This window comes from Octopus bimaculoides, chromosome 25, assembly GCF_046866305.1.
Source record: "Octopus bimaculoides isolate indiv1 chromosome 25, ASM4686630v1, whole genome shotgun sequence".
NCBI classification, from domain to species: Eukaryota; Metazoa; Mollusca; class Cephalopoda; order Octopoda; family Octopodidae; genus Octopus; species Octopus bimaculoides.
In genome coordinates this window covers 24010331-24022830 of record NC_142952.1, presented here as the reverse complement: position 1 = coordinate 24022830, position 12500 = coordinate 24010331, and the positions used below count along the sequence as shown (strand labels likewise).

At 36.0% G+C, this 12500-nt stretch overlaps 1 protein-coding gene across 2 annotated transcripts in view; it reads right to left on the bottom strand.

Annotated features, from left to right (window-relative positions):
- The window catches only part of LOC106878832 (integrator complex subunit 13), a 246781-nt gene that overhangs the window by 202228 nt on the left and 32053 nt on the right, over positions 1–12500 (bottom strand). For both annotated transcript variants that reach the window (XM_089342253.1, XM_089342254.1), the window contains exon 2: positions 10268–10352. In XM_089342253.1, coding sequence (XP_089198379.1) covers positions 10268–10352 — 85 coding nt within the window. The remainder of the gene's footprint in view (positions 1–10267; positions 10353–12500) is intronic.

Below are 12500 nucleotides of genomic sequence, written 5' to 3'. Positions count from 1 at the left end.
CCATACACTGAAATTATTATTACATGAAGAAGTGTATGAAACAGCTGTAATCCTAAGGATGAAAAGTGGTTAAACCAATATAGTCACCTCTCATACCTCCTGACCTTTTATGGTTTAGAGGTCTGTGTATAACGGTTGAGTTGCACGCTTTGAAACTGAATGCAGAAGACTGCAAGGAGAGAGGAGGAGATGTCATCATCAGCCCTCCTCGATGTAGCTTCTTTCAGGGGGTCACTTTCAGTGTCCTCAGTGCCACATGATTTTTTATTGATTTTGTCAGCCACATCTGCTACCATGAGAAATAATGTGCCAGAAGGACAGAGGAGAATGAATGTGTTGGATCACCTTTGATAGGCAGTCATAAGCAAGTAAAGTAAGATATATATATGGTGCAGGCATAGCTGTGGCAAGAAGTTTGCTTCCCAACCACATGGTTCCAGGTTCAATCACATTGTGTGGCACCTTGGGCAGGTGCTTTCTACTATAGCCACGGGCGGACCAAAGCCTTGTGAATGGATTTGGCAGATGGAAACTAGAAGAAGCCCATCATATGTGTGTGTGCATGGGGGTGTCTTTGTTTGTCCCCCACCACCACTTGACAACTGGTGCTGGTGTGTTTAAGTTCACGTAACTTAGCAGTTAAGCAAGAGTCCAATAGAATAAGTAAAAGGCTTTAAAAAAAGAAAACAAGTAATATAATCAATCAGTTGGCTAAAATTGCTCAAGGTCCCAGCATGGCTGCTGTCCAATGACTGAAACAAGTAAAAGATGATATATATATATATATGTGTGTGTGTGTGTGTGTGTGTGTGTGAGTAAAAATAAATACAAAAAAAGGGGTTTTGTATGATCGTGTATAGAGGAATATATTATTTTATTTAAAAGAGTTCCAACTCTGTCTGTTTTTTATGTTTTTTATTTATATTCTTGTAAAATTTATGTGGGATATAGAATATGGAATATATAATATATAAATATAAAAAAAGATGGATGGTACAATGAAATGAAGTATTGAATGTCTTATTGAATATATGGAATATGTCTTATTGAATATATGAAATATTGAGTGTTCAATATAAAGGATTAAATATATAGATATATAAAGGCGAATACGTATTTTCTATACCTTGCGGTATTTTATCATGGCCATCCATCTTTTTTTATATTATATATTCCATATTCTATATCCCACATAAATTTTACAAGAATATAAATAAAAAACATAAAAAACAGACAAAGTTGGAACTCTTTTAAATAAAATTATATATATATATATATATATATATATATATATATATATTGAAGGTTATAAATTGAATATTAATTTGATTAACATTAATTTAAAACCAAATGGCCTAGCATATAAAAAATTTGAAAATTCAGAAAATTTGTATTACATGTATAAGAAGGGATGACCAACTAAGTGAACATCCGATATGCTAGAAAGAGGTCATCAATGACCCAACCACAAAGAAAAATAATGTTCTCCAGAAAAAAAAATTCAGCAAACACAGAACCTCAGCGGGCAAGACAAAATGAAAAATATACAGAATAAAGAATTAATTGTGTACATATTTCGCCATTAGCATCTTACTTATGTAAAAAGCGTCTGTGGACTCTTCAGCACAATCTGTTCTCAAATCAATATAATTTTTCTGAATTTTCAGATTTTTTATATGCTAGGCCACTTGGTTTTAAATTGATGCTAATCAAATTAATATCCAATTTATAGCCCTCAATATATAAATATCAATTTAAATAATTATGTTCTCTACCTGGCAACACATACTGCAGTGAATTATCCACTTCAAAATTGTTTCCGGAGTTTAGCGCACCAGAACTGAGACATTTTGAAAAATAACCCCAATGTAATCAGTAGAACTGTACACACGTCTAAATTTATGAAGACAATTCATGTATAGTTCTGCAAATTATATTGATTTGAGAACAGATTGTGCTGAAGAGTCCACAGACGCTTTTTACGTAAGCGTCCTGTCTGTATTTGCAAATACAGACAGGATGCAGATGTGTGTCAAAAGCCAGCTGGAGGAGATGTTCTCATGGGGCTAAAAGCAACAGTAACATCCACCCTTAGGGGTCAGCCACATTTAAGTGGCAAATATACTTTACCATGTCGTGCAGTTACTGTTAATACCTCGTTCAAAGATTTAACGTTGCTTATATATATATATATATATATATATATATATAAAACAATTAACCTCTTTCACCTAATGAAGGAGCCCAAATTCTGCATTATCTTCAATGAATTTTTCTCATTTCACATCAATACAGACTTATTTATTATTAAATACGATATGAGCCTTTTACATGTTTTGGGGCCACTGAAACAAATTTGTCCTGATATTTAAATGTTTACCCTCAAATAAAGTTCATCATAATATTTCTCCTCTGTTTATACCTTTATAGTCTCCTTATTCTTTTCTCTTGTATATTACTATATATACTCTATGTGGTTTGTACAATGACCAACTAAGGGGCCTTTTGAGAAGCACTACCAGATTACTTGAATCTTTATATTATCACACACACACACCTATGTATGTATATATATATATATATATATATATATATATATATATATATATATATATATATAAATATATATAGGTGCAGGAGTGGCTGTGCGGTAAGTAGCTTGCTTACCAAACACATGGTTTCGGGTTCATTCCCACTGCGTGGCACCTTCGGAAAGTGTCTTCTACTATAGCCTCAAGCCGACCAAAGCCTTGAGTGGATTTGGTAGACGGAAACTGAATGAAGCCCGTGGTATATATGTGTGTATATATATATATATATATATATATATATATATATATATATATATATATATATATATATATATATATATATATATGTATGTGTGTGTGTGTATATGTTTGTGTGTCTGTGTTTGTCCTCCCAACATCACTTGACAACCGATGCTGGTGTGTTTACGTCCGCGTAAAGAGACCGATAGAATAAGTACTAGGCTTACAAAGAATAAGTCCTGGGGTCGATTTGCTCGACTAAAGGTGGTGCTCCAGCATGGCCACATTCAAATGACTGAAACAAGTAAAAGAATAAACGAGAGTGTATATATATATATATATATATATATATATATATATATATATATATATATATATACACTCTCGTTTATATATATATATATATATATATTACTCATAGAAATTTCAACTTTGATTTTCACGTTTTATTTACAATCTTATAATAATATAATGTAATATAATGAAATGATAGAGTATTAAATGCCTATTCTGTTCGAACTAGTACTTTCATACATTAAACTATGCAATCTTCAGGTTAATGTAACAGTGGTGACAGTTATGTTTTACAATTTACAAGTGTGTCGGTGTGTGTGTGTGTGTGTGTTTGTTCTTTCCTTTTTTTACCCATTTCAGTTATTGGTTTACCATTATGCTGCAGAATCACCTTGAAAGGTTTTAACAACAAAATCAACATCAGGACAGGACTTATTTCTAAGTCTTGCACTCATTCCATTGGTCTCACACACACATACATATATACACACACACACACACATGCATACACACACTGGCATAGTCATATAATTGTTTGTTGATATTTTTACACAGTAATGATGTTGAGAACGATAGTGATGATTGTGATGCAGCAGCTACTACTACTACTACTACTACTACTACTACTACTACTACTACCACTGTTAGCAGCAGCGGCAGTTGTAGCAGCAATAGTAGGAATCAGTATGTTAGGACTTGATGCCATTATCACAATTCTGACATGACACAAAAAGTATCAGCTTTAAGGAAATTAAATGAGGAAGAGGAGGAGGAGGGAGTCATCCAGGAAATAGCAATAAGCATGGACATAATGCTAAGATAAGGATGTGAAGGAAGGAAGGAAGGAAAGAAAGAAAGAAAAAAGAGAGGGAAATGAAGCAAGAGAGAGAGAGGGGAAGGGGGCAAGAAAGAAAGAAAGAACAAAAGAAAGAAAAGAAAGAAAAAGAAAAAAGAGAGGGAAATGAAGCAAGAGAGAGGGAGGTGGAAGGAGGCAAGAAAGAAACAAAAGAAAGAAAGAAAGAACAAAAGAAAAAAGAAAAAGGAAAAGAAAAGAAAGAAAAAAGAAAGAGAGGGAAATGAAACAAGAGAGAGAGGAGGAAGGAGGCAAGACAGAAACAAAAGAAAGACAGAAAGAAAAAGAAAAGAAAAAAGAGAGGGAAATGAAGCAAGAGAGAAAAGAAAGAAAGAGAGAGAGAAAGAAAGAAAAGTAAAAGATTAATGTATATAATATTGAAAGTAGAAAGTTGCTCTGACCATTTTCGTGGAATAGAAATACAGGAAATGGTGAAAGGAATTTCTTGAAAAAATAATAAACTTATAGCTTAGAATAAAGAAAAAATATTGAATATACTTATACCATAAAACACCCACGTAATTTGTGCACCTGTGTAAATTACACAGGTGATTTTCAGGATAAAATTTGTTAAAAAAAAACTTTCTACTCGTATAAAATTCACATCTAAAAGTTTTCAGAATTGCCGATATGGCCAGGGGAAAAAGATTTTCGGTTTAGTTGTATCTAGCATAATTTCACTTACTTATGATGAGAGTTTATTAAATTTTCATTAAATAAAATTAATTTCTGCTTAACAAGTATCACATTGAAAGCTATTAAATTACAAAGTGTTTGTGTTGTTTATAATAAACTTTATTTTACATTTCTTGCCCACAAGAGATTATGTCTGATCTTTAGCATACTGCTGTATGTCTTCTCAAATCACAATCACAGGAAAAGAATTACCAACAAAAACAAAGCTGGTAAATATGCACAGGCGTTGCAAATTAAGTTTAATTACCAATGAACATCAGCTTAGATGACACTTTACTCAACTGACAGAGGAAGGTAACTGATTAAACTGATTATGTAAACTGAATTCTTTTCCGCTTAGTCTTGTCGGAACCTTTGATATGGAGTACCAAAATTTTAATCCCTTTCACACTTATAAAATGTCAAGCAAACTTAAAAAATTGTCATTACCATTATTGTCAGTATGGACAGAACTTATGAATCATTTACTGAGAAGGAGAAATTAAATATGTTGAATATGCATTTGAATGTGGCAATAGAGCCAATGTTCAAAATTGGCGTAAACAGTATGACAAACTTAAAACTGTGCTTAGTAATAAACAGACAAAAATAAAAACATACAAATAAGATTATCCATATCATTACATTTTTTTTCAGTCAGGAATATCCATATCACTATGTATGTCAATGGTGCTCCATTGTGATTGCTAGAAACTCCAAGCAATGTAAAACATGGCCTGGACCACATGAACGTCAGAATTTAAAAAGTAGTTAACCATTTAATGGTTTTAGAAAATTTATACAGAAAAAGTAAGCATTATACCGTCCAGCATAAATAAAAGTCAACATCATATTTAAGCCAGCATTTTTTCTGGAAAAACCTTTTCTGAGATTAAATGAATCAACTTCTGATAGAAATGTTTATGTTTTGTATGTCTTTTTGCAACAAAAAAATTTCTTAAAAGATTCTGGAAACGATCTACTCATGTAATTTATGCACCCACTAAAGTTTATTTTTATTTTTGTGATAAAAAGTGTGTAAATTACATGGGTTTTTACGGTATATATATATATATATATATATTAATCGTTAGTTCCAGGGTTCATCTGGAAATAAGGAACAAAAAATTTAGGAAGAGATACCAAGAAAAAAGAAGAAAAAGTAAAGTTATATATACACATCATCATCATAATTTAATGTCCTCTTTCCATGCTGGCATGGCTTGGACAATTTGACATGGAGCTGGCTAGCAGGGAGCTGTCCAGACTCCAACTGTCTGTTGTGGCATGGTTTGTATGGTTGGATACCCTTCCTAATGCCAACCACTTTACAAAGTGTACGTGGTGCTTTTTATGTGTCACTGGCATGGGTGCATTAACGTGGCACTGGCACATGTCTTTGTGTATGTGTTTGTCCCCACCCCCTCACCACTTTACAACCGGTGTTGGTATGTTCATGTCTCCATAACTTAGCAGTTCAGCAAAGGAGACTGATAGAGTAAGTACCAGGCTTTAACAAAACTAGGTACTGGGGTCAATATATGTGACTAAATTTCTTGAAGGCAGTGCCACAGCATGGCCATAATCTACTGACACAAACAGGGAAAAGATAAAATATAAATCTACACGAACATAACATGCTGAAGATGCCACGTTATGCAATCAAAACTGGAACCTCATGGCTCCAAAACCAAAACCTTGTGGCTCACAGTGAAATATAGCTGCTCTTTCTAACAGACTAAGAGACCACATAGGGGTCCGTCCATCAGGCTCCAGTTACAAAAAGCTGCAAGAACCTGCAGTAGTTGATAAAACTTTCTGCAACAGCTGCCACAGCAAAGATACCAAACCTTCCTTTTGTCCATTTCTAAATATCTTATAATGAAACCAAAAAAATTTTAAATCATTCTATTCATTTTCTTCTAACTTCTCTCTACACAAACATGGTCATTATATATTCTCTTTTATATACACAGGCACACACACACATATGGATATATATATAGATACATACATATATATATGTATATATATGTATATATATATATATACATACATATATATATGTATATATATTAATTATTCTACTATTTAATTTTATTAAAATCCCCTTTGTCCCCCTTCCAACCAATGCCACTTCACCACATTACTCCCTACATAGCAATGATGATGGTGGTGGTGGTTGTAATGGTGGTGGTGGGCATTGTAGTTGTGCTGCCGGTGGTGGTGGATGTGGTTGTGGTGGTGGTGGTGGTTCAGTTGTTGTTGTTGGGGGTATTGGTGGTGGCAGTAGTGCTGCTGGTGACAATGACAATCATGCTGATGATGGTGTTGGTGATGATGGCGTTGGCAGTGATGGTGGTTGTGGTGGTTATGGGGGTAGTGGTGGCTGTAGTAGTATTGGTGCTGCTGCTACTTCTGCTGATGATGATGATTATAATAGTGGTGGTGGTGTTGCTGATGATGATGACGATGATAGTGTTGATGGTTGTGACTGACCTAAAGGAGGAGGAGGAGGAGGAAGATCCTCATCATTATTACAATGAAGATGGAATTATTAATTCCTTCAACACCAAGCCACAAGCTCAATAACACCACTGCTCCTACCACCACCACCACCATCACCAACAACAAGTCATAACCGCAACAACAAGAATGTCAGCAACAACAACAAGCCAACGAGGGAGCCTCTATGCAGTCACACAGCCTGCTAGAAATAGCAACCAAGCTTCACTCAAATAACATCCGACAATACTGTAAACAGGAAGAACACATTGGACAATCATAGATATACAAAAAAGACTTGATGGCCACAACTAGGATGGATGGTCACAGCATATATGTGCTCCAACAGAGCTGGCCTGTGGTTAAAAATCATCGATGACTGTAACTCAGCAGCTCTGTCATCTACAATAACAACATCAATATTATAACCCAATAAAGGAGCCACAGTGTGACCAGTTGGTCTGCTTGAAATAGCAACCAAATTTTCCTTAAACCACACTCCATAATCACAGGAAAGAACACACCTTTGATAACGTGGTTCTGGTTTCCATGCAAGTAAGGAATAGATGTGGTGGCCACAGCTGCAATGTCTTTGATCATAGGCTTGTCTGCTCAATCAGGGTGGGCCTGTGGTTGAACAATGAACACATCATCAACCATAAACACGACATAAACACTGCTACAACACCAACAACCACAACAATAACGATATCTCCTCTCACACACCTATGTAATACACACCTATGTAATACACCCCTCATATCCCACCTATATTCCCCCACTAGACCCTGTAGTTAGGTCCCCTGCCTGGTGCATCTCCAACACCATTCATTTCTCTCTCTCACTCTATCTGTTTCTCTCTTTTCTCTATATCTTTATTCCGTCTTCCTCTCCTTTCTTTTCCTACAAGGGTAGCCAAGTATCTGCTCCATCATAAGACACCTGTCTCTATCCCTCTATCATACTTTCTACTGTCAACTGGTACAAAATCAACTCCCTCAATACTCCTTGCCATCCCACTCAAAGGGTCTTTGTCATGTAAGTTACTTGGCAACCGTGCTGGTGCCACAGAAAAGAGCACCCAGTACACTCTGTAAGGTGCTCAACATTAAGAAGGACATCCAACTATAGGAACCACACCAAAGCAGACAATTGGAGCCTGGAGCAGTCCTCTGGCTTACCAGCCCCTGCCACACCATTCAACCCATGCTAGCATGGAAGACGGACATTAAATGATCATGATGATGATGACTTAGTGCAACAGCCACAATAACAACACTATAATGACAACTACAACAGTGCCACACCCACAAGAACACTACCACACCTACAACAACAACTACAACCTTAACAACAACTGAAACATTGGCAGATATTGAACAAAAATAAACGTCTAAAACTAACAAAGAAATCAACAAAGCAATATAAAATTTAAAAAAACAAATATGTAGAATAAAAATCTAAATTAAGCAAAAAAAAGTGATTAAATGGAGATAATTAAGGCCAAGAGACTAATTAGTAACTGTTAGCGATGAAGTAGATGGTGACTAACACTTTGATGGATCGTGTTATATATAGGACTTCAGTGGTTCTGTCTTTCTATAGTGGTTGTTTTGTGGTTATTGTTGTAGTTGTTGGTGGTGGTGGTTGTGGTGGTGGTGGTGCTGTTGTTGTTGTTCTTCTTCTTCTAACATAGCTCTTGGTTACTCCTAGTAGAGCAGCCCCACAGCACAGCACAGAGGTCGTGGTTGTCAGCCCTGAGAGAGCAGTCTTACAGGAACACAGGTAGCTATTGATGGTTAGGTGTGCAGCTCCACGTCAGTTATGGTAGAGCACCATTATACAACATACAAGTGGTTGTGGTCTTGATCCCTAAGTTGCTGGGGGATCAGTTCTACAGCACACAGAGGTCATCAGTTGAATGACAACATGCAACCCACAGATCGATCAACTTAAACCCTCCCCCAAATTTCAGGCATTGTGCCTATAACAGAAAGGATCATTATGATTATCATTATTATTATTATTATTATTATTATGTTAATGTTGAAATTCGAAGCAGATAAAGCTATCAATAATAGCATGCAAATATTAGGTTAAAATCCTTTTTGGACACAAAATGTCGAAGATTAACCATGTAACACAAACCCATTTAACAGAAAACCACATCAGCTTTTGGAGAATTTTATTGTTGAATTTTTGTTAACTGTTATTGTTTTTATCATATACTTTTGTGCTAACCCCAACTGATCCTTTATTTTCTATTGTCCCTTTTTGTTTGTGTTTGGCCTGAGTGGCCAATGAAGAAAACATTATTATTATTATCATTATTATTACTGTTATTATTATTGAGTGAGAGAGCAGTGCATGCCATCAAAGTGACACTGGGGTAAAATATACAAAGCCCAGTATACCCATCATGACTACCTGTCTGATAAGGGTACACCAGGCACATGCACTACAACTATAAGTGACATGGTAATTTCATATCAAGATAAACAGCACATGACCTTGCAGGTGGGAGTCCAGTGAGAATTTTCTTCAGGTCGAGTAGCCCATCCCGATCAAAAGGTCCCTGAATAAGAGTTGTTTAAGGATATTGAGCAAAACACCCATGTTTCCAAAGGTGAATTATTATTATTATTATTATTATTATTATTATTATTATTATTATTACTGAGTGAGAGAGCAGTGCATGCCATCAAAGTGAAACTGGGGTAAAATATACGAAGCCCTGCATACCCATCATGACTACCCGTCTGATAAGGGTACACCAGGCACATGCATCACAACCATATGTACGTGACATGATGATCTTTTATCAAGATAAACAGCGCATGACCTTGCAGATGGGGCCCAGTTAGAATTTTCTTCAGGTTGAGTAGCCCATCCCACACAAAAGATATAACAACCGTGAATAAGGGTTGTTTAAGGATTTTGAATGAAACACCAATGTTTCCAGAGGTGAATTATCCAAACCCCAAAGAATTCCTCTCAACACATGTCTATGATGCTCCCCCACTACTTCTGTGTATGTATGTTTGTGTGTGTGTAAGTGTGTGTGTCTTTGTGTCTGCTTGTTCCCCACCACCATTTGAGAAAGGGTTGAGAGGAGAGAGAGTGAAGAGGTGGATATTGTCAGTTCTGGTAGAGTATTTGAATGGCTCACCTTGTCTTTTGAGTTCTTCATGTGCCACAGCAGGGTGAAGGAGCTCCACATCATAATTTGCAGAAGAGCTGGCATTTTGTTCCTCCTGTTTTAGAAAGAGAAGGAGAGAGAGAAAGAAACAGAGAAACATGAATAAATAAATAGATAAACTGAAGAGGAGGAGACAGGTGAAGGGGAGAGAAATAAAAAGAAGAAACAAAAACACAGGAGGAGGAGGAGGAAGAGGAAAGGTAAGAAATAGATACATAAAACCCTTCGAGGCAGTGTTCCAGCATGGCCAATGTCAAATGATTGGAACAAGTAAAAGATAAAATATAGATGCGTGTGTGTGGAGCGGTAGTATACACATAAGAAATATTTGTCACAGAATATACATACGTGTATGGTTAACACCATAAACGTATAAATGTACAGCATATAACATTGTGGTTTTGTAGCACAAAGCAAGGCAGGCCTGGTCATTCACTCAAGAAAACACATAGTGAATGATACACAAGCACTCAAGGAAACTAAATCCCCAACTTGTTCCATTTGCCAAAAGGTTTGCAAGGCACCAGCAGGCCTCAAGAGACACATTCATGTCCATAGAACATGATTAAAGCTTTAGTTTACTGAACCCTCATTTGTCGTTCACAAGAGAATCCATCATATATATATATATATATATATATATATATATATATACATATTATTTATATTAACGGCATTTATGAAGTGGGTTTACTCTCGGGTAACAAGTCACCACCTGTGACCTCAGCCATCCAAGAACTTTCAAAACATCTTCTCCATTTCAGGGTCAATAAATTAATTACCACTTGATCTACACTGGGAATGATATAATTGACTTGCTCCCTTCACTGAAATTGCTGGCCTTGAGCCAAAATTTGAAACCATCGCTCTTATTACCATTATTATTATTGCTATTATTATTATTATTATTCAGTAGTTTTATTTTTATAACGTACTTTCACTTCACTACCGAGCGCAGCTCTGTGCGCCTTGGGTATGTGCTGTGGTTTGCTGTGGTGCTCTTATGTTTACTGTATTGAAAGTGTTTTGCGTAGAATGTGTGTAGTACCCAGTAGTGCAATTTTCTGTATGTTATATATATTTGTAAGTCCTGGTGTTTTTGTTATGTATTTGTCTGAATATTTTTTTATTATACCTAAGGCACCTACTATGATAGGAATTGTTTCTGTTTTTAGATTCCACATTCGAGTTATCTCTATTTCCAGGTCTTTGTATTTTGAAAGTTTTTCCATTTCGTATTTTGAAAGTTTTTCCATTTCGTATTTTGAAAGTTTTTCCATTTCGTATTTTGAAAGTTTTTCCATTTCGTATTTTGAAAGTTTTTCCATTTCGTATTTTGAAAGTTTTTCCATTTCGTATTTTGAAAGTTTTTCCATTTCGTATTTTGAAAGTTTTTCCATTTCGTATTTTGAAAGTTTTTCCATTTCGTATTTTGAAAGTTTTTCCATTTCTTATTTATTATTATTATTATTATTATTATTATTATTATTATTATTATTATTATTATCTCCCTCTCTCTCTCTTCTTTCTGGCTGGGTAATCACGTACCTCCTCTACAGCAAGACACCTGTTTCTGTCTCTCTGTCACATGCTAACATTTCATTATCTGACACAAGATCATCTCCTCCAATGCCTCCTCCTCTCTCAAAGATTCCTTGTTTTGCAAAGTTACTTAGTGATCCTGCCAGTGTTGGTGCCACGTAAAAAGCATCCAGTCCACACTGTAGAGAGGTCGGTATTAGGAAGGACATCCAGCCATAAAAACTGTGCCAAAACAGTCACAGAAGTAAGGTGCAGGCTTCTGCCTGGCCTGCTCCTGTCAAACCATCCAACCCATGCCAGCATGGAAGGAGGATGCCCAGTGATGATGATAATGATGATGATGATTACTATTGTGAGGGCGCATGGCCTAGTGGTTAGGGTACTGCACTCACAATCCCAAGATCATGATTTCAATTTCTAAACAGGATGATGTGTTGCATTCTTGAGCGAAACACTTCATCTCACATTGCTCTGCAATCACTTCAACACCTGATGCATGGTACATTGTGCATGGTACACCTGATGCATGGTACACCTGATGCATGGTACACCTAATGCATGGTACACCTGATGCATGGTACACCTGAGGCATGGTACACCTGATGCATGGTACACCTGGTGCATGGTACACCTGAGGCATGGTACACCTAATGCATGGTAC